The sequence below is a fragment of the Chroicocephalus ridibundus genome, chromosome 5, assembly GCF_963924245.1.
Source record: "Chroicocephalus ridibundus chromosome 5, bChrRid1.1, whole genome shotgun sequence".
Taxonomy (NCBI): Eukaryota; Metazoa; Chordata; class Aves; order Charadriiformes; family Laridae; genus Chroicocephalus; species Chroicocephalus ridibundus.
Window position 1 is genome coordinate 3,428,590 of NC_086288.1, and position 22,878 is coordinate 3,451,467.

The following is a 22,878-nucleotide window of genomic DNA, read 5'->3' on the forward strand; positions in this document are numbered from 1 at the left end:
AAGCTCACGGACAGGCTCTTAAGCCCTTTGCTGTGAAGTTCCTGCTGCCGCCCCTTCCCCGGCTGCAGAATCCCACCCCCTCTGTAAGTCAAGTCTTTATAAGCACTGCAAGAAAAATGCTAAGGCGTGCAGGGATGTCTGCTCTATGTGAAGCGTGCTGCCTTGCATACGCTGAAAGGGGTTTAAGAGTAGCAGAAAACATTTTAGATTATATTTCTCAACTGATTACACAGGAACCAGTGATTTAAAGAATCTGTATATGCCTTTCCCCGGAAACATGCTGCTCTTTGTTATTCGTATCTTACCTTCAAAGATACTGCATGCGACGACATGGGAAACCATACATGTGCATCACACTTTGTGCAAGGTCTGTTGTGAATGCCGATGATAAATTATTATAAATGTGTGCGCATGCATATCTCAGAATGGAACTACAATACGTGAAAGTGATGCTCAGAATTAACCAAGATTTCAAGCCTGGCTGTCTAATATCAGAGAAAGTAGGAGCTGTGAGTCTGGAGCATCTTCAAAGCCAGGCTGTGCTTATCAAATGTCTAAAAGAGACCTGAAAGCCTCACTGTAGGCACGAAGGATTGAAAAGCCGGGGCTTTAGTACTCATATTCAGGCTGAGGTCTATCGAAGCTCATATATTGACACCCAGCAGTGAAATACTCCGAAATTACATCCCGTTTACCACTTTTTCGAAGCAGGCTGAAACAGGCCACACCTTGAAAAGAAAATACCTGTGAAGTGGGGGCAGGAGAGAAAAAATCCCTCTGCCAGACTCCGGGAGAACCATTTACTTTTTCATCGCTTTTCTGTTTTGTTTTTTTTGTTTGTTTTTTTTTTCTTTCCCCGGCCTCGTGGGGACCTCCTGGGCCAACGGCTCCGGCTGAGCCTCGGCGCAAAGAACCATCAGCCCCGGCCGGCGGACACAAACGCCTCCTTCTGCCTCCCCGGGCATCGCCGGTGCCGGGGGGGCTCCCGCCGGTGCCGGGCGGGGCGGGGCGGGGCGGGGCCGGGGCGCGGCACCCCCCGGGGCGCTGCGGGGCCGGGGCGGAGGTGGAGCCGGCTGCCCGCTGCGGGCCGGGCCGGGGATGCGCTGAGGTGCCGCCGGCGCGGCGCTGGGGCCGGACCCCGCCGCCCTCACACCCGGGAGCGGGGCGAAGGCGGGGTGTGTGTGTGTGTGGGGGGGAAAGCCGGGGCCACCGGCAGCAGGAGGAGGAGTGGGGGCGGGGGGGGAGTCAGCGGCAACGAGAGCGGCGGCGGGAGGAGGCAGAGCGGCGGCGGGAGCGGCGGCGCGGAGCATGGAGCGCAGCTGCCCCCCCCCGCCGGAGCAGGAAGCGGTGGAAGCGTGGCTGGACGATCACGGCGACTTCACCCGCTCTTACTTTGTTAGGAAAGCTACGAGGTAAGACGGGGGCGGCGGCGGACAGAGGCAGATCCTCTCTTCCCAGCGAAAGCTCGCTCTTCCACGTCCCTTCGCTGCCTCCAAAGAAAATAAATATATATATATATATACATATATATATATACACAAAAAGCGATCCCCTGCCCCCGCCCCGAAAGAGCGCAAACTGAAACCCAGCGCAGCAGCTGCCCGCGGCTGCCCCGCAGCGCACACGCTGCTCCGCCGAGCGCCGGGGGCTTTCCCCGGCCCCCCCCCCGGCTCTGGCGCTGGCTGCTGGATGGAGCTGCCCCAGCCCAGGGCTTTTACGTCTTCATTTTCCCTTCTCCCGGGTTTAAAACAGACAGAGGCAACTTCTCGCGAGTAGCGAGCGATGTGTTTTTTCCCTGCCCCGCGAACTAGATAGAGATACATCGAAGCCCCAGATAACATCTACTCTCTCCGGGGGGGGCGGGTCCCGTCGTTACTTAGGATAATCTCAAAACAAAGCGCCGCTCTTGAAGGGCTCGGTCGCCCCGTGGGCTTGTCGCTTTCCGACGTGCCGGCGGCCACCGGCGGGGTTAAGGGGAGCTGAAGCCGCCGGTGGCGGGTGTGAGGCCAGAGCTCCGCCCGAGGAGGGGCCGCGGGGCTCCGGCCGGCGGGACGAGCGCCTCGGGGTGCCCCGGCGGCAGCGGGGGGGAAGGGGGGGGTCCGCGGGGAGCGGGGCCGCCCCCCCGGCAGGGGGCAGCCTCCCCGGCCCGGCGGCGCTCGGCTCGGCCCCGCGGGGAGCGGGCTCTTGCGAGGCACCTCATGCGAAGACCTGAAGAGCTCCTCCGGGCTTCGCTGCCCTCCCCGGCTGGACATGCTGCCTTTTGGAGACAAGACGAGGTATTTGCTCACCGTTGTCACACTTCAGGAGCGGGACTTCCAAGTTGAAACCGAGGAAATACGGCTATTTTTAGCAGCGGAGTCAGGTTTCCATGTTGAATATTTTCCGATAAACAAAGCGGCGGGGATGCAGAGCGCAGCCGATCTGCGACTCCCACGGTATATCTTGGTGGAGAGAGCGCTCGGGGTAGCGACTCCCGCGCTCTTGGTCCTCGGACGCTGCCGCTCGGCACCATCTGCTCCCCGCTGCCGCCGCGCTCCTCTGTGCCGAGTCCCCGGGCAGGGATGGATGCCTTCTGACCCGGGCTTTGCTGCTGCTCCTCTCTGCATGGGATGGGGCGGTAAGAAGAGAAATCCCCATTAATAATTGATTCGCTGCAAGCTAGAAAGCTTCAGGGGTCACCCGCTTGCTTGTGACCATCTGTCGTGCGGTCCTCTTTCTTCTGCTGCTTCTTCCTTAGGGTCATTGAACGGAAAAATAATAAAATGCCTTTTTTAAAGTCTTAAATGTTGATTTTTATTTTTTTTAAAGGCTGTGCATAGGTGTAGGACGCAGAGATGGAAGTAGTTAACCTTGATATTCTCCGGAACACTAGTGCATGGTCTGGAACTGAAGGGTAGCTTCTTTGCCCAGGAAATAGGGTTTTAGCAGCTTTGAGAAGTAGCATTTTATTAGTTCAGCCTGTCACACTTCCTTTGGAAGCTGGAAGTCGTATTGAACAAATAGGAATGTTAATTAAATAGTAACCGCTGTGTCAGATTTGTTTTCCCCATGGAGAGGTTTCGTTAGTCTTGGTTAGTCTTTTTTTTTTTTTTTTTTTTTTTAATGCTGAGACACAGTTTTGTGTTTGTGTGGGTCTGACAGAGGCAGCAGTTCACATAATACAATTCAGTCGCGTCTCCGTGACGGCAATGCCTCTGCCTTTTTGCGGAAAAACTGTTGACTTTGAGCTCTTGCTTGGCAACAATCCTGTGATGTTTTTGAAGTGATGGAAACATTGTGTTTGTCTCAAAACTCTCTTCTCCCCTGTCTTGCATAGAATGGGGTTTTTGTCCTTGCTGTGTATGGACAAAACTATAATGATATAATAAGGAATACCGCTCTTATATGTAAGTTTGCACTTGAAAGGACAAATGATGAGTTATTTGACTGTCTGTCGGTTCAAATTTTTTTTTTCACTAAAGTGATATCCTGTCGTCGCGGTAAAGCTGAGCAGTTTAAAAGAACTGATGTACTTTGTAAAAAGGTTGAATGTTCTATGTTGTAGTGTTATTGACAGCTTGAAAAGAGAAAATCCCTAAAATTTAATGCCGTGCTCTTTTTAGTTGAGTCTTTGTCCGACAGCAATACATTGAACAAAGACTATGCTGTTAATGTTTTGTTACTGAGCATTATATTTACTCTGTCAAGTAAAGCAGTGTTCCTGGAACTAGTTTCAACTATGTTCTAATCTTAATTTACTGCTTCTCATTTCTTGTGTTGCTTCATAATATGCCAAAGTACTCACAGGTCCTAAAAGCAATAGACCAAGAAGTTCGTTAATGTGGTATCTTGCGGAGCAGAGAGGCATATTCTGCTTCACGTGGCGAGGCACAATTGCTAATGGATAGTTTCTGTATCTGTTTCTCAAATATTTATACACAGGAATAGGAAAATATCACCAGCTCAACCAGTTATTATGGAGTAATACAAGCCCTCTCCATTGATAATAATGAGCTTTGAACCAGAACCTAATTTAGCAGTTTTATGATAGGTAGTAAATAATTTATGGTTTTTTTTCTCTGCAATTAATTAATTCCCCTAGTGTTTTATACAGTAGTTCATCTGGTAATTCCCACAAGAAACGTTTTAATTAGCTGTCTAAATAATACTTACAGATGCTTTGTGTGGTCTTATGCCTGCAGATTTGTTTTGTTGTGTTTTTTATATTTTGTGAGTCACATCATCTCCTTTAGAGAGATGACGAATAGTTGCCTCTTGTTCCATTTTGCGTATATCAGTTTGATACTACTATCTGCTCTCACGGTTTAAATAAAAATTATATTTTCTGGCAAGGTGGCACTTTAAAAGAAAATGTCTTTTTATCCACAATTAGTTTGTATTAACTACTGTTCATAACGAGATAACTGTTAAGAGTCACTAAGCTCCCCAGTCCATACTCTGGATTCCGGGGGAGAAGGGCCGTGGGTCGTCTGCCTTAACAAATTTGCACCTGCTTTCCTCCTCTCCCCGAAAATGCGTATACAAACGGCTTACACCTTGTATTTTGATCCTGCAATGCCTCGAGGCTGATAGCGTTTCCAGGCAGGCCGCATTACTGCCTTCCTCAAGTCTTTGATGGCTCGCCAGACTGGCACTCTGTGATAAAGCGAGGTCTATCGACTTCCACCTGTGCAGCGCAAGGTCGCAATCCTACGAGCACGTAATGCAGGTGACTGGCTATAAATTGCTCTCTCCTTCGAGTATGTGAATAAACTGTGATCCCCGGAGGAGGAAGCTACAGAACCAGTTATTTTTTACCTTATTTTGTACCAGGGAGAAAAGCGGTATGCAGAGGTAATATGAGTAGCTATTACCCACCAAGCGTTGTTGCAGTACGATCAAAGTGCAGAACAACAAAGGGGAAGTGTGTCACCAGCACGCCCGGTGACGACAATTTGGTTCACTTAGTGATGCGGCGTGACGGCTGTCGAACCTTCTGGCTGGAGAGTTTGTTACTGCACACTTACGGGTCCAAGAGTTTCTAAATGCCTAGCTCCTACTAAATTTAAGCTATTTATTTTATTCCTTTTTTTTTTCAGCTTCTCTTGTTATTTTTCCCCTTTCAAAGTTTTCGAGCTGCCTATCATGTTCTGGCTTCCCAGAACGCAGAAAGGTTTTGAAGTAAAATTATTCTTCTTTTAGATTGTGTCTTATGTTTACCCACAGCGGTGTTAAAGGCTCTTTGTAGCTGCTGCTACAAAGACAATTGTTGTCACCAGATGTTACAAGGGCATAATACGCAGCCTTTTTTGTCAAAAAACTGTACCGTGTTTACGGCTGAATTCGTTGCCCTTTTTGTCTTCCTGAAGTTTTATCTTTTTATGTTCCTTTAAAAAAAAAATAAAAATAAATCCATGCATCGTCATGTTCAAACATCATACTTATTTTAACCCCCTACGGAATACTGATGTATTTCAAACTTCCTGTTTGTCCCTGCTCTTAAAAATACGGGAGTGATTCTCTCTCAGTGCTCTCTGCGATCAGCAACAAGACACTGCCAAAAGAGCCAACGTAAAAATTCTCCTCTCAGTCAGAGGCAACTGCATTGTTCCAGGCAGTTTTTATCCGCTTTCCTAAATGTATGGCATAATAAATGCAAATTACTAGCCCAAGTCTTGTATGCCTTCTGCTGGGAATAAGATTATTTTGTTATAAATACATCTTGGCTTATTAGCAGGGTTGGGAAATATTTACAAATGAATTAAGGTGGGGTTGTATTTGGAAAAATAAATGAACTTAACAGCGTGGTACTTCATAGCGCTTCACTGAGGATTCCAGAAGTGGCGCTTACTGGGAAACTGTACTTTGCTGGAATTCGGAGATTGCACAACTTGAGTATATCCATTACATTTATTGCTTTGAAAAACCTCAAGTCCAGTTGTTTGGGTTTTTTTTCTCCTTGATGGCTGGTGGACAATCGGTTTGTAATGTGCTGCCTGCACTACTAAATTACTTAGGACATTTGCCTTCTCCTCTGTGTCTAGAGGGCTTTTAAAAATGTCTTTCATTTTGAGCCGGCTATTTGGCGTTTAATCTCATAAATATTATACGTCATATGCATTATGTCATCGTTTTGTTTGGTAATACACGTGTGCTTAAGTTTTTCCAATCGAAAGGAAATTAATTTTTGGAACAAGCGTATGAAAATTCAGATTTTCAAAGACAGAGCTAGTGAAGATTCTCTGCACTGAAACGTGCTTTGGCCTGTGGTTTTTTTCTTTAAAAGATATTACTGACATACAGGAAAACAATAATCCTAAAAATATACAGGTTATGAGCCGTACTCATCCCTAACACGACCTCGCAAAGTAGGCAGTGGGTTTTAAACTTCTGTGATTGAAGGACCCCAAGAGTTTTCCAGCGGAGGCAGGGCATCCCAGGCAAGTTGTTCGATTATGCCGCCAGGGGACTGGCTGTTCCGAGTTCCCCGGTACGAAGCACTTACAAGAGGACTGCAGCCCCACCGATTCTTCGGACTATGGCTGGAAAACCACAGGAAGCAGTGGTGTTAAGACAAGGATCAGAATATTTTCTCCCACTTACTTGGTTTTATTAGGTGTTTACAGAGCTTTTCTGAAAATGAAGTACAGCAAAAAAAACCGGATTTCTATGAAATCTTGGAAAGTTTTGTTGTTGGTCTAACGGTTTCTGTAGTTGTCCCACTTATAAATAACGTATCCATATCCTTATGCCTTTTTTGATAACTGCAAAGTATTAAGACCATCCCGAAATATTTTAAGCTCCCGATCTGAAAAGCACTCAGGAAGGTAAGGAATGTCACCCACGCTCCTGAAGTTGTAAATGTGATTAAGTATTTCTGGCATTTATTCTTGGAAATAAAGCTAGGTGTGTGCCAGAGTATTTTGGAAACAATATCTAAACCAGCAATGACTGTAGACTGAAGAAACTGTCATTCGAGAAACGATAAGAAATCACTTACTAGAAATTTACAGCTTTAATTGCCAAAAAGCTATAACCTGAAGTCCTACGCAGGATCGTTGGTGGGAAGATAAACTAGTCAGCAGACAGCACTGAGCAGCTACAAGGAGAATGTGCCTTCACCGCGTACCATTTGCCCTCGGTCACAAAGAAACAAACGGGCAGGCGTAATACATTAATTAAAATACAACTGGTAAACCTAAGCGGACAGGGAGAAAATAAGATGGGGTGAAGTACTTTAACAGTCAACATCTATTTTTGCCTTCTTTTGTTTCAGGGTAACTTTATTACCATATTACAGTACTTCTGATAACGCCAATAGGCATTTGAAATCTCATTTCCATTTTTTTTGCTCTTACTTGGAAGACTTTAGAGAAGAGGGTCCAATTTCTGGCAACTGGGAAGAAAAGCGGAGCTGAGGCATCCGTTGCCTCTGTGGGAGACAAGGAAGTTAGACACCTTTCAGTTCTAAACTGTAGAAGTTTGTGCGAGTTTTGTGTTGGGCATCTGTGGAAGAATCATCAAATGAGGCAGAAATTCATGTCTTCCTACCGGATTAGGAGAAAGACTACGCATCTAAAATAAATATACCGGTCAGTCTGATTTTGAAGCTGACGTGAGACTTCCATAGCGTGCAGACATTGCGCTAGCTCTCTGCACAAGGATAAAACTCATGACACGTCACCTCCCGAGTCTTTAGATCAAAGAACGTACATCATAGCCTATGTTCATGCTTAGTTGAATGGTAGGTTAAAGGTGAGTTGCGTGGGAATATACGACCCAGACGAAGAGTTACAACCAGTGGAACTGTAGCCAAAACATTCTTGACCTGAACTAACGCTACCACCTGTTTTAATTTTCATCATTGAAGAGGAAGCATTTTGCTTTTTTCATGAATAAATATAATTAATACAATGACAGAATACAAGTCTTTCTCTTCGCTACTGGCAAAGAAACATACATAAATTTACATGGTGTGCTTTCTCATTTATATGATTTACTTGAAGAAAATTAAAAAAAAGGCATCAAATACAAAAGGAACTATTTACAAAGTGCCAGAAGAGATGCCCTACTCAAATGGCCCTTGTGAATAACTCGATGGTTGTGATTTCACATTAGGTCTGGCACTGAAAATACAGCCACAAAATATATTTGCTTAGTAAAAGATATATATTTTTCCCATTTATTTGTGCATTATGGTGAACTCAGCCCAGCACAGAGAGCCATCCCAAAGCCTCTGCAACACTCAAGTCCTACTTAATCCCTATTTTAGGAATTCAAGTGGAACTGAAGTGCTACCTATGACTTATGTGAGGTCTCCAGGCAGGTGCCAACTTAACTTTTAATCCGTCTTTCACTAAAGTCACTGTCATCGTCCTATTTCTTTCCACAACAAAATCATGAGGTACACGATTATTTTTAATCTTTTTCAGCTTGGAATAAGAAGTGAACGTTTGGAGGAGAAATAACGGTCATGGTTTAGAATTTGACCTTCAGTCCTTGAGGATTTATTCTGTCTGTCTTCATACTGTGAATAGAAGGTGCCTTCTAGGGAAGAAAGCTTTCTCGTGAAAAATTAAGCTTGCAGTTTGGTTGCTAAAGAAATAGCCAAGACTAGCCTGGCAGTGTTAGCCCGCTGTTTTGAGTAGAATCATAGAACGGTTTGGGCTGGAAGGGACCTTAAAGATCATCTAGTCCCAACCCCCCTGCCCTGGGCAGGGACACTTTTGCTTCAAGTAACGAAGCAACCTCTGCCTCCCATTTTAAAAAATAATGTGACAAAAAATAATTAGACAAGATTTAAATTATTTCATAGTTCTGAAAAGTTGTTACTTCACTCTTTCATGAGCATGGTTTGAATCAAGAATTAGAGTTCTTAATTTAGATCTATATTCAAACAGAAGTCAGTCGGGCCACTTAACGTGTTTAACGTTAAATGTATGCTTGTATATTTTCCTGTGTCGTGCCAAAAAACTGGCACCAACTTTAAGTCATGCTTTGTCTTCAAAAACTGTTTGCCTACCGCTGTTCGAAATAGCAGCTGTTGTAACTATAATTGGAAAGTGTTTAAGGAAAAACTATAGTCTTTGTCAATCTCTTTTTTTAGTTACTTTGAAAACATTTCTTTTACAGCCAGTTTACTGTTTCCATCTAATGAGGCCTTATACAGTTTATTTAAACCTTTCCATGGCCAGAAAGGAGACAAAACCACTTAGAACGTGATTGTGAAACAGGAAGTACGGGAAAGAAAATGGGCAGGCAAGTGTAATATCCAAGCGACTTTGACTTTCAAACTCCTTTGTTAAAACTGAATAGTTTTCGAGTTGTTGCTCATGCTTTAAATGATTCCTATGTCTAAATTATGTCAAGATGCGTGAGAGAAATTTGAAGACATCTAGTGGTTATTTTAAGGAAAGCAATTGAGAAAACGGTTACAAAGCTTGGCTTGAAATATTGTTGACTTCAACCGTAGCAGGATTAGGCCACAGGAGTTCAGCTACTTGAAAGCTGGCATTCTCTAATAGGCACGTTTGGATTGAATCCCTCTCCTCACGTGTCTTATCAGTAACCGCTGGTTTGAATGAAAAATGAGCAGAACAGTCCACGCAACTACCGAAACATTACGCATTGTCTATATGAAAGATTCATAAGCAACAGAGGAAATGGGGAATTATTTGTTGTTTCAGTGGAAGCTACTCATCAGTCAGTGCTGTTATGGTACAGTCATAATTACGCATTGTTTGTGCAGGATAATTAAGATGCAGTAGACTATCATTGTTGCGTCTCAGTATTACTTTTGTGCTCTGTTTTGGCACATTTTGTCCAAAGATACCAAGTACTTGCTGAATGGTCACATTGGTATGGTCTTACATATGTCGCATGGTTACATGTGTGAGCAAGACAATTGGAGTTCGGCTGTTACTCCTTAAACGTCTTCAGCGGGTTTGGGGTTTTTTTGAGAAGTGTGCTGTGTATTTTGAAGGTAATCACAATGAAGCAAAGCTGAGCACAATAAATTATTTACTATCCCCAGTGTACGAGTAGAATAGTAATTAGTGTTAGGTCAGCACGGTTTGATACGTACAGCACAGGACATAAAGCAAGTTTCTCTTCAGGTCTTAGACCTGAGGTTGTCTTCAGGTCTGCTCGCGCCCTTCCGCAGGACCTGGCTCAAGCCACGTTGCTTCCTTGTGCCTGTGTTTCCTCACCCAGTGATTTGCTATTTTTGTTGCCTATTCCTATTGAAAACTTCTTGCTTTAGGGACAGGTCTACGTTCTGTACGGTGTTTAACAAATCAGGGCCAAAGAGTCTCAATTCCTCTGAAGTTCCTGAGTTCTTGTGTAATGCAGATAACGCGTACTTGTATACAAGTGATTATAGAGGGGAGGATCACGCAATCGTTTCTTTCTTTTCTTCAAATGTTTTACCTGCCATTGTATTTTCATCCCCTTCTCATCCCTGTCTCTGCAAAATTCCTCTCCAATTTTGTTATCTGCCGATGAGGTTACCAGCCAAATTCAGCAGTCGCTATTGTCGTGCTCCTTTGAAATTGTCTTTTATAGAGAAAAGACTGGATTTGGCTAATAGAAGTGAGTGAAAAACGGTTACTTCACATTCGACTATTCCTGTTTGTGAACTCTGGGATAAATGACAGCTTTCTCGAGCGGAGGCTCATGTACCGCGGTGAGGGATCATAGTGCAGTAAAGGATGCGTGCGGCTCACGAAGAAGGGATGCTGACGTGTGTAACTCCTCAGCATGCAGCGACTGCTCTGCTGGGATGGAGACACTGCATTGGGTTTAGCTATCTGCGAAGATCACTATGGGTCAGTGTCTGCTCCTGTTTAATACAGCCCTGCAACTTCTAAGCTTACTTCTACATTAAGGGTCTTGTCCTTACAATCAGCTCTCCACAATGCCAATGCTTACTATTCACATGAAGAGTCACAGGCATTTGTTTCTTCCTGTAGTCCTTTCAAAGGGACATTTTAATCATACGTAGCACTTGTTCCTAATTTCCAGTAACCTTATTTGTGGTTCGGAATGTGTCCGGTATCAGATATCTGTTGAGCTAATACTGTGCTGAGAAAGCAGTTGCGTTAGTAATAGTACTCCTCTTGTCGTGCATCGTTAATTAGGATTGAGTGTCAACAAGCAAATCCATGTCAAGACTTTGATAGATTTTAAACAGAGCTAGAACATGTCGGTTAATGTGAAATGTTACTTCTCCCACCCCTGTGTATAACTGCGTGAGTAAAAGGAGCTAAATAGTTTCCTTGTTAGAAGCGGCATTCAGTCAGTAAAGGTCAGTGAACGCTGTTCTTATTCCAGCTGAATTTGAACGGCTTTCCTGTTGCCCAAATAAAAATGCCTAAATGGCCTGAAGTTGAAAAAAGCTTTAAACAGTATAGTTAAGGAGTCGTCGTTGTTAACCTACAGAGCTTTTTGAGAATCGCACACTAGGTTGGCAAGTTATTGGACCATCATCTAAGAGACGTTAAAGGGAACAGGAACGTGTTACTCATAGTTATGCAGCTTGACGTATAGTTCTGTTCAATGCCAAAGTGCTTCATAAATAGTGCAGATACCTAACAAGTAGTCAGTTCTCATTAAAGAAACGTAATTACTGCCACGTGAAAGATTTTACAGTTATGTTCCACGTCCCTCAAACCTCCATAAGATAGAGAAATGAATGCTTATTTTACATAGTAAAAAGGCAAGAAGGTAAAAACTAAATTATCTCATGTCCACAGTTTGAGAACTGGTATTAGAATTCAGAACACATCGTTCCTACCGATTCCTGTTACTACACCATTAAGGCCAGGGGACATCACGACACAACCCCTCCAGAATACATAAAATGGCAAGTTTCAACTGATCAACCAAATTTCTGTTTTTGCTTTGTCCACAAAGGACACCCGATTCTTTCTCTGCCTTGTATCTTATAGCAACACCTCCACGTATGTAAATGCAGTGAAAGACAGAGCTAGCCGAAACGATAGCGTTTCACATTCTCCTTTTCTCACGTGTGAGTGAGCAATCAATCGGATTGCTCTACCAAGAGCCGCCACCCAGCAATAGTACAGATTCACGCCGGCGCGTTTTCAAACACGCCTAGAAAAGTACACGGCTTCCTACGCCTCAGCACTTGTTAGTTTAAGAACGCTCTCCAGCTGATACTAGGTTATTACAGTTACTTTTAAACGTTGTTTCACATTAATGCCAGTCCTCGATGCTGACAAATCAAGTCGGCGCGCACAATGATGAAACTGGGTCAAGTCACAAGCCTTCATTTAAAACTATCCGCTATTCTATACCTACCTTCATTTAAAACTATCTGCTATTCTATACCTACCTTCTTGTGTCTGAGGCTTTAAATGCCCGCAGCTCGCCTTTTCAGGTTCTTTTCTGCAGCCTTCCTGCTAGATGCTAAACTTTAGCATTTAGATACTAAATTTTAGAAAAAGCTAACGTTTCCAGGTAATTTCTTTTCTTAAGGAGATTAGAGTAAAACAAAAAAAACCTCCCACGTATAACATAACACATAGGATGACAAGAGTTATCAGCGCTTATTTTAGAGGTCGTACTGTTTTTACTTACAAATTTTTGCATTTTAAGCTTTTCATTTTTCTTAAGCATCCTTTTGGTCATTTTAATCACGAATTTTTAATCTGTTTTCTCATTCAGTTTAATAAATAAAATTTCTAAATGTTATCAAACGCTAGCTTCTTATTTTCACTCTCATTGAAAGGGCTTTTACAAATGTGGTATTGCCCTATGCAAATTATATTATACATTTGATGGTCACAGCTCCCACATGTAATATTTACGCTGTTTAGGTACTATAAAGTAATCTTTTTAAAGTCCAAGTTCTAATAATATATTAATTGTTCTTTGTGCTGCTTCTCTACAAGAAACATTTGGATGAGGTAACTCCACAAAAAAAAAAATACATATTACTGCTGCAATAAAAAAGGATCATTGGTAGTTTTTATTAATATACTTAAAAAGCAGAACTTACTTCTTTCAAAAATAAGTAGCTAAGCAATGGACCCAAACTCTTTCAGAATAACAATGGAATTTCATTGTGTTCTCTGGCACCATGTTTCCAGTAATTGGACTAGCTCTCGATTGCTGGGAAATTTGTAATAGATGGTGATTGAGGCATATTATTGCTACAGCAAGCACTGTTCCAGCAGCTTCACGGAAAATAGAAAAACACGGAATGAAATCCCAGCTCTGTGGAACTCAGAGGCAAAAATCCCACCGCCTTAACTGCGTCCAACTTTTCGGTCAGTGGTTTGGGACTCTCATTGTCATAAGATTCACGACTGTCCTGCGCGACCACACTGACCATTCAGCCTGGAAGATCCCCAGGGCTATAAATGATATTAACCACGTACGTAGGTTTTGCACGATCAGGACCACGGTACACAGACAGAAGCCAAAACAGTCTATCATCCATTTATTTTGAGTTGCACTGGTGCGAATAAGAGAAGAATTTGGTTTTACAGGGCTACGCTGAGTAGTGATATTTACCTCAGGCAGATATATTTTTTGGAGGGGAAAAAATTACCAGGTAGCTCGCGCTGAAGGTCTAGTGGAAGGTGTCCCTTCCCAGGGCAGGGGGCCTGGAACTAGATGGTCTTTAAGGTCCCTTCCAACCCAAACCATTCTATGGTTCTGGGAAGTGGAATGGGTACAGTAACACAATGACTTTCCTTTGCCCAGGTGCTCCCTTTACACTCACACTATTTCCTAAATCAATTCAGTGTTTAATAGCACATTTGCCTACAGTTGAGGTCTCCAAATGATATACCATTGCAAAATCCGAAAAACTCTTTCAAACTTTCCTAGTAGAAGACAAGTAAGTTTCTTGTTGTGGATTGCTTGATAATAAATGTAATACCGGAGGACTTCAGATTATAATAAATTACTTTACTTTGAATTAATGGTTAATTTCACTTGCAGCATAGCATTCTACAACACAGGCGGAAGCTGCTCTGGCAGGAAAAAAAGGCCATGTACAGTGCTTTTCCTATTGAACATATTCTGGTGCATGTAACCGATCAGCGGCTGACTAACCTGACTAATTTCCATGGTTTCATTCAGCTTCACTCTCGAAATTCCTGCGGTCTGCTGAGCAAATAAAAAATATCCCAAATTTAAAACATGACCACCATGACAGGTTTCCAAAAGATCAGAGTTTTTAATAGGATTTTTGCTGTTCATAGGGCTATACGTTATGTAATTCAGAAAAAAGCATTTCTTCTGAGAGTAGATCAAGTGCCGTGAGGAATCCTCAACGCTGAGTAAATGAAATAAAAAGCCCTGTATTTAAAAAAAAAACCCAAACCCTAACAGACTTTGGACAAGAAAATATTATAGTGGTAAGTAAAAGTGCACTCATGTTATTGATGATACGTGCGCTTAGGGGTAATTCAAGATACTATTAAGGTTGGCATTCTAACGCTAAGTTAATTTGAGAAATACGGGTAAATACTAGAGATGCGTGACATTTTTAAATTAATGGTAAACTCTTCGAAATTATTATTTTAGGGGTATTCAGTATTTTGGGTTGAGTTAGGCATAAAGTTTCATCTGCAAGGAGAAGAGAGAGATGCATGAAAACAGTCTGTCTTTTCATTATTTTGAGTTAGAAATAGTCATGTTTCCTTCTGACAGTTTAAGCAAAACTTTTGTGCTTTGAGTCAAAACAGCATTTTTCATTAACTCAGGGAGCGGGGGAAGTTAACTTAAAAATAGTGTATTGGCAACGTAAAAATAGGAGGGACTGCAGGTGATTTGACAGAGAATTAAAGTTCAAAATTATATTTTGGCAATTAGAAATGGTCTAGAAAAACAGAATTAAAAGAGAAAGTTTTGTCTTCATATGAATATATACATACATACATATATATATACACACACACACGCATATACAAAAAACCACAGAAATTTAAATCTTAGGAACGGGAAGGACCAGAACTTTTCAAGCACAAAATTACGGTGTAAACTTCTGATCTTCTATATTCTGAAAGCCACAGCGTAAGCAGTCTTCCTCTGCCCTATTCAGGTATTTCCTTTAGGCAGAAATAGCTTCCTTTTATGGGGCATAAAACATCGCTGCTTACTCCAGGCTAAGTGCCGCGTAAAACTGAAGAATATTAATACAGAGGAGCACTAAAGGCGCGCCCACGTCCGCTGTATGAAAAGGTTTCAAGTTATCCTCTTTGCAATGCCCTCTTCAAATGCGTATTCTTTCCTGAGGATTTTTAACTTACATCGTTCACTGTATTTTTATTTTTGTTTTACAGAGAAATGGTTAATGCATGGTTTGCTGAGAGAGTTCACACCATCCCAGTCTGCAAGGAGGGAACCAAGTCCCAGAGTGAATCCTGTGCTTGTCACCAGCCTGCCTGTGCCGAGACCACCAACTCTGGGACGCCAGCGAGGAAAATCTCTGCTTCTGAATTTGACAGACCCTTAAGGCCTATTTTTGTCAAGGACTCAGTAGGAGCAGTGAGCTTCCTCTTCGGCTCGGAAAAGAAGGAACAGATGCCTCTGCAATCTCCAAGGACTGAGACCAGTGCAGGGGATCAGTGCTCAAGACTATTAGAACTTGTGAAAGATATTTCTAGTCACTTAGATGTCACAGCGCTTTGCCATAAAATTTTCCTACATATCCACGAGCTTATCGCAGCTGATCGCTATTCCCTCTTCTTGGTCTGTGAGGATAGCTCTAATGAGAAGTTTCTTGTAAGCAGGCTCTTCGACGTGGCAGAAGGCTCCACCCTGGAAGAAGCTTCCAACAACTGCATTCGCCTGGAGTGGAACAAGGGCATTGTGGGTCACGTAGCAGCTATAGGCCAGCCTCTGAACATCAAGAACGCGTATGAGGTAAACCAAGAAAATTTATCTCGAGCAATTCTTGACAGAAGAAAAAGCCATAGTATCAGCTGTTGTCATATTGCCATTTCAATATGTGTATTTGGAGCTATATTGACTTAAAGCAGTTGAGATGCAAACCTCACACCCTGATTTTGGTTACAATAGATGTATTATAGATATATGCGCATACAGAAACATGCGGCTATGACTAATGCTAGAGGGGTGCTAACATCAAAATACATGATATAAGTTTGACATTAGCAGTCAGATATCAGCCCCATCTTAACCAGCGACGTGCACACCGGTATTTGCATTTCTAGCTTTGGACACTTAAACGTTTACGGTTCTTGCTCGCATAAGGATCTAAGATACCTCTGCGCCAAAATGAATGAAATTGTGAGGCTGCAAAACTGGAGTTCTATGACTAAAAATATTCTGGAGAATTTTATCCCACCTGAGGCACAAAGACTAAGAGCTGAATGAACAAGAACAGGATGAGGGCTTGAACTGTATAGAGGTCTCCCAAATTAAATGATACTCTGCAGTTTGAGTTATTTAACACAAGGCCAGATGAAAAAATCAAGAGGGTCCAGCACTGGGAGAGGACATCTCTTACATCTCAGCTTACCGTCTTTTCCTTCCAGGCTCTTTGGATACGCTGATTTTATGCTTTGAATTTAGAGATGATGGAAATTTTATTGAATTACTTAATTGATCAATTAACTAATCAATAAAGGCATACAGAGCTGAAAATGACAGCTTCTGATTGATGGTCTCTCAGTTAATCTGAGCAAGTTTAGAGAATTCGGTAACATAACTGATTTTTTGGGAAGCAAAAAAAAGAGTAGTTTCATGTTCAACACGCTTTTTTTGCTGCCTCCGGAAGCATCTAAACGCGTGCTAAGTACGTGTTTCCAGTGGGGCATCACCTGTCCGTATGGTTTAAAAGTTCGTTCTTGAATTGGGTCCATCATGCTCCATTTGAAATCAACTACTAGAGAAAGAACAGCAGCCTTTAAAAGTAGTCTGATTCATTTTAGTAAGATTTAAAAAAAAAAAAACAAAACAACAGAGTTTTATAACAATATTCAACTGAAAAAATGAAACGAGCAATCTCTGGTAAAAGCAAAACCACTAACCACATTCATGAAACTTTGTTCCTCTGTGTCCTTATACGTCTTTCAGTATATTTCTGTAATTTCTTCTTGAAGATAAAAGCTATGCTAGGGATGGCTAATCCACATATATATTTATTACAATGAAGTCCTAGGCTCAAGAAAGGCTTCTTCTAGGGTTTGGGGTTTTTTTGTCCTTTCTGGACGTTGTATTTATCCACAGGCACTCATGTTCCACATAAACGCTTTTTTGTTGCTGTTATTTTAACACACTGATAGTAACAACTTTATATAATTATTAGCTGCTAGTGGAACCTTTGTTCTCCTGGGTAAAAGTTAAGTCAAATATTGTACTGAACCTTTAAACCAGGGAAGAAAAAGAACCGGTCTTTAGGCAAGGAGTCAAATAATTGTATTTTTTTTCTTGTATCAGGATCCAAGGTTCAATGCCGAAGTTGACCAGATCACAGGGTATAAGACTCAGAGTATTCTCTGTATGCCAATAAAGAATCACAGGGAAGAGGTAAGTTGCAGTACTGGGATCATTTCGTGTAATACTGTTTCCAGCTATGCTAATGCTTTAAACTTTTATTAGCTTGCCATCATTATCTTACAGTATAAAACCATCTCTCTTTAAAAAAGACTTCTTACGTTTGCTTGGACTTTAATTTTATCTTATCTAGTTCAGTAATGCAAGCCAAAAGGTATTGTCAAGAAGAGTTTAATCTCAGATGCAGAAGTAGAATATATGTATTTAACTCCAGAAGTGCTGTTCCTGGTTCCTGTACCAAGTATCTGTCAGCATTAAAGTTCTCTGCACACCAATTGGTCTGTCTCAGGGCACACTCAGATTGCTGATTACAGAGTTACTGTATTGCAGCTTAACTTGTATCTGCATTATTTTCTCCAGAGGACACAAGTTGGGTTTTACCATTGTCTAAAAGGCTGTTTTTTACATTCTGTTAACTCAGCTCATAAATAATAAATGAAGAAATATGTTAAGTGCTTAACATCAGGCACTGGAAAAACACATGGTGTCAATGCGATTCAGAAAAGTCATCCACAAGTCATATAAGTTAAATCGCTCCTAATTTAAAACAATGTGAATCTGCTGGTTGAACTCTCGCACATATTTCCCGACCATGCTATTTCTCACAGAAGTTCTCTCTCCCTGTCTGATGCTATTGCAGTAGGGAGAGGTCTTATTATGGACTAACGATGTCTTCTTGCACTCAGTAGTTGAAGAGTGAATTCATTAAAGTCAACGAAAGCCAACGAATGGAAAAAAGTGAGGTCCATTATTTTACTTAGGGATTGATAAAGTAAGTTTGGGTCTCTTTGATCCTGAATGTAGTAGCCTTCAGCCGTATCATCAGTTCTTAGAATACGCACAAAGTGTAAGGCTCTATAGAGGGTGTGAGAGCTTTAAGACGGAGATTTTCTCTCCTGTAATTCCTTTATTTTTCAGAGTATTTATAGTTTGCTTCCAGAAAGCTCAAGCTCCAAAAATAAATACTGCCAAGATTGGTTTGAAGACATCATACCTTCTTTTTCTTGCTCTTCGATCTTTTACTCCTCTTATGGCGTGTGTCACCTTGACTCGTACTGCACTGACCCTTTTTTCATTAAATAAATTGATTAAACTCTTGATTTAACTTGTTTGTGAATCTTGCTCTAGCTGACCCAGATGATCAGCCAGGATTTCCTTTCTTCGTCTACTGCTCATTTTGGTTTAAAATATTTTTTTCAGTTCTTCCAAGGACAGCACTTGATCCTCTCCTACTCTCACTCCCACTTAAAAGTCTTCCCCTTTCTAAGCGGCAGCAGCCACTGCTGGCCCTGGGCCAGCTCATGAGCAAAGCAGATGTTGCGTGAAGAGCTGTCAGGGACCAGTGGTCTATGTCAGGCCTTAAATTTCGCCCAAGCCATCCCATTTTCTTTTTGTTGAATGCAAAAAACGCTATGCTGTACGTCATTGGGATCAGAAATGAATTACAAAATCTTGCTGGCCAGGGAAGGTGGAAGTGCTTACTTCTCACCGGGTCCTGATGGTAGGTGGGGGAAGGAGTAAGAGCTGTAGTCTGTCGGTCCAATAGCCCATGACTTAAAGGCTGAATAAACCTGCAATTGGCCGTATCTTCAGCTAGCTTTCTACCCTGAAGTGCATCAGCAAGTGGAAGTGAAGCAGGAATTTGTTTATTTTGAAGAGTTCAGCCAACCTGAAGTTTGAAGAGAGTGTTATACTCTACTCACATGCAATAAATCTGAAGGGGCCAAACTGTAAGGTTTCTTATGGGAAAAGATGGCACTTTTTCATTTTTTTCTGATTTTAAAGTGTCTACCAGAAGGTTTTTCTCCCTCTCATCAAAACACGTGGCTGGAGAGATGTTTCTGGAGAGACACTGGAGTCAGTGAATCAGTCTTTAATTTGCCATTTGCATTCTGCTGCTTTTTCTGTTTAAAAAAAAGCCCCAAACAACAAAACCAGAATAGGGACTCCTCCCCATTAAAAACCAAACAAAACAAAAATTCCCAAAGCCCCTCTAGTAATATTGAGGCTAGTGAATGCTGCCTTAGCCCAGGACGTCAGCAACCACAGTCAAGAGACAGTTCTGGAAGACATCCAAAAACAAACACTGAGAAAGAGAAGGAACTGGGATTTTCTGTTGGTTTGTTTAGTATTAGTACTATTTTTTTAAAACAAGAGAGTCAGTAATTGAGAGGAAGAAAATCTCATGCTGATTATTAAATCCTCTGGGCCAGCTGAAGTATGGCGATTTTTCCAGTAGATATTTTTCACATTCGCCTATATTTCCATGAGGCATGTGAGAAACCAAAGCCTCACTTAAAAATAACAGCTAGTAAGAAATTCCATAGATGAAAAGAAGAAAACAGTTTGATTCACAGAAGAGCTCCTAAAAAGGACCCAGGAACTAGTAACAATGAGAAAAAAGCAGTGCAACAAAAGGACTTCACCTCTGCACAGACGCTCGTGAAGAATGGAATTACGTGCGCTTAATAGTAAAAGAACTTTTCTCAATCTCCTACTCAACCTATGCTTGCTGACAGAACTGCCACAGAAACATTGCATTTAGATGCAGAAACGTCTGCTGATTATGTCCTTTAAGATCAGGTCATAGAGGCTTCTATAGCGCTAGCTTTATGAAGAGTTCTCATTTTCCCATGAAAAATGTGCTGGTTATCACCACTGAAGAAAGGCCTCAGGTAACCTGAACTGTATTCTACTTAAAAAGAAAACCCAAATGGTTCTAAGTCAAATCGTTTAGTCATCTATTCCTGTATTTAAATTTATCATGAGGTAAACGTGAAGCCAGAGCAAAGAGTCCATTTTGATCCTGAAAGATTTTATCTTCTGATGATTCTTCTATAAGAGCAGATTAACTGTATACAGTTACCTAGACATCGGTATGTAAGAATTGCTACTTGGATTATCGACGTGTATCAGAGAACACATCAAAACCTTCAAAACAGGCTGAATTTTTATCCTCAGGAGTACAAAAGTCACTGATGAAAAGTCAGCATTAGCCAGCTTGTACCACAGAGTTACCATTGTTATTTCTTTTGCAAGAGGAAACCGGTATTGCTGGCCATAGGCCTTAGCTGTAGCTATTCACGCTAACCGTTTCAGTGCTGCAGGGCTTATACAGAAATCAGGGTTTTACCACTACTGGCAGAAGACCTAACGTTGTGGGAGTTCAGCATTGTGTATCTCAAAAAGCGGCTTTTCATTCCTGATGTATCCTTAAATCTGTAATTTTTCAGAAGCTTCAAATGGTACTGATTTGCCTTCTGGAGCTCCTGTAATAAAGTCAGTAAACGCAGCGTCACTTTTCTTCTGATTTTGTTTGGTCTTGGATTCAGAGACCCAGACAAAGGACTACAGAAGTCATTGCAAATAATTATGACCTCGAATTTCTGCATCTGGTTTTGTAGCCATTTATAAAGAGACATTTTGACAAAACTGGACAGAACTGAATAGGGACTGGAAGTCCTTAGCTGAAACCAACTTGTGGAGTTACCCAGAACCGACGCAAGACTCAGTAGAGCTCCCTAACTGCTCTGGAACAGCTGTAGAATGGATGGCCTCTGACGCACGGAGTCATCACAGCTGCTACAGAACATCTACAGGAATGACAAAATTTTATGTTATTTCTGCATTTTTTATTCTTTCAGCTGTGCAAAATGATTGCCATAGAAGTCTATTTCAGTTTAATTTCTACTAAAATCTGTAGGATTTTCTCATATGGGAACTTCTAGCTCACTTAACTGATATCTCCCAGGCTCTGACTATCTAAGATTGAACTTCCTACTAATTGGCTAGGGAAATGGTTTATTCTGGCAATGCTCACTCCAATTGTTTGGTTTTTTGTTTACTTTGCCCTATCTCCTGTCACTGGGAAGCTCTTCCCAACAAATCGGGGTGCTACTCTATTTACAGCAGCCTTTGAAAATATCCTGTTGATTTTTATTGTATAAAGCGTGACCAGGCATGTTACTGTTAGCGAGCGAAGTTATTTTCTCTCCCAGCGAACGCTTTCGATATAACACATTGCAGTCACTGCGGTACAGTGTAGGTCTAGCCCAGCTAACTTTAAACAAACTCACTCAAGTTCCAGTAGCAGTCTTGCTGCAGGATTATGGAGATCAGTAATTTGCTTCTTGGGTGGATTTTCAGCTTATGCCGAGACATGTGTTGTCGTAACTAGACTGCGGGTAATCATGCAGGCTACTGCTGGCATCGAAGACAGATGAGGATATGAAAGTCTTGTAGATTAAAAATGAAAGTCTGTAAATACAGTTCTGTCCCTGCAGGATGATTTTATAAGCTTGAATCAAACAGCTAAAAGACCAGGAGAGCAAAGTAAGGTTAAAACCACTTAGTCCGTCTTCTCAAGTGAGTGCGTTCCCATCTTTAAAATGAGATAAAAGTTGAGTTTCCCTCTTCCTGTTACCATTCTTTGGCTTAATGTAGTTTTTTCTTCAGGTTGCAGCAAAGTAAATAAAAAAACGTATCTTCTTAGGAGACAAAATTATATTAATTACGTTTTTAAGTCAGCTGAAGTAAGAACCGACTAAAAAGGGCACTAGCTGCCTGCAGAGCTGGAACAGCTTTCACAGAGTTAGGCCTGTAATTATTATGTGCAAAAAATTGCAGCGTGAAACAATCCAGATAAAATTCAGAGCACAGTCGTCAGCACCAAAGTCATCATCTACTGGGAAATGCTCTAGGTAGCCTGCTACTTTTAGAGGCAGGAGTCAGCTATTGCAAGAAAACAGTAAAAATAAAGCCCTGATAATCAGAAGAAATCTCTCCTTGTAATGCGGACCAGGCTTTATTAAATGGGATAACTGGTACAGACCAAAAATACAGGAAACCAAACATATGTATCTTTGCTTTATTGCTACAGGACTCAACTTTCAAAAAAGTTCACTTGGTGCCTGCCTGTTAGAGAATTAAACACAGGAAAATATTGTGCCTAAGTAACTTAAAAACCACCTTTTTGTTAGACTGGAACAGCGCTTTTATGAACAAGTTGTTTGAGTGGACTGTCATTTTTTTTTTACAATATTCTCTAAGCTTTATCTCAGATAGGTCTTGTCTATTGCCACAAAGATTTCACACTTTTAATGTACCTGTTACCTGAATAAATTTTCTGCATAGCTGAGCTCAGAGCAGTTAGTCACCTTTGCTTCAATTTTTCTGCTGGCGCAAACATAGCTCCCAGCTGAGGATCACAGATCAGGCCTATTGTTATTTCAGATTTGTTTATAGTAAGTTTTAAAAATAGGGTTTGGGTTTCATACTGTGCTTCGTAGTCTCTAAAATGCAGGCGTATGTTCTCCACGGCCTAAAATGCTACCACATGATTTC

General features: G+C 41.7%; 2 protein-coding genes across 11 annotated transcripts in view; one reads left to right on the forward strand and one right to left on the reverse strand.

The window, feature by feature from the left end:
• PDE5A (phosphodiesterase 5A) overlaps positions 1–22,878 on the forward strand; it is a 128,289-nt gene that overhangs the window by 66,204 nt on the left and 39,207 nt on the right. For 2 of the 6 annotated variants that reach the window (XM_063336272.1, XM_063336273.1), the window contains exons 3-4: positions 15,297–15,879; positions 17,419–17,508. In XM_063336272.1, the coding sequence (XP_063192342.1) occupies positions 15,297–15,879; positions 17,419–17,508 (673 nt within the window). Of the gene's footprint in view, positions 1–805; positions 1,413–1,635; positions 2,277–2,495; positions 2,618–15,296; positions 15,880–17,418; positions 17,509–22,878 lie in introns of those variants that run through there. The other 4 variants (XM_063336271.1, XM_063336270.1, XM_063336274.1 and 1 more) reach the window with 4 other exon arrangements.
• LOC134516283 (uncharacterized) overlaps positions 1–22,878 on the reverse strand; it is a 100,952-nt gene that overhangs the window by 25,784 nt on the left and 52,290 nt on the right. For 2 of the 5 annotated variants that reach the window (XR_010071273.1, XR_010071275.1), the window contains exon 5: positions 14,065–14,118. Coding sequence is in view for 1 of the 5 variants with exons in the window: in XM_063336277.1 (XP_063192347.1) it covers positions 14,065–14,211 (147 nt within the window). In the remaining 4 variants the exon portion in view is untranslated. Of the gene's footprint in view, positions 1–14,064; positions 15,284–15,731; positions 15,805–22,878 lie in introns of those variants that run through there. The other 3 variants (XR_010071276.1, XM_063336277.1, XR_010071274.1) reach the window with 3 other exon arrangements.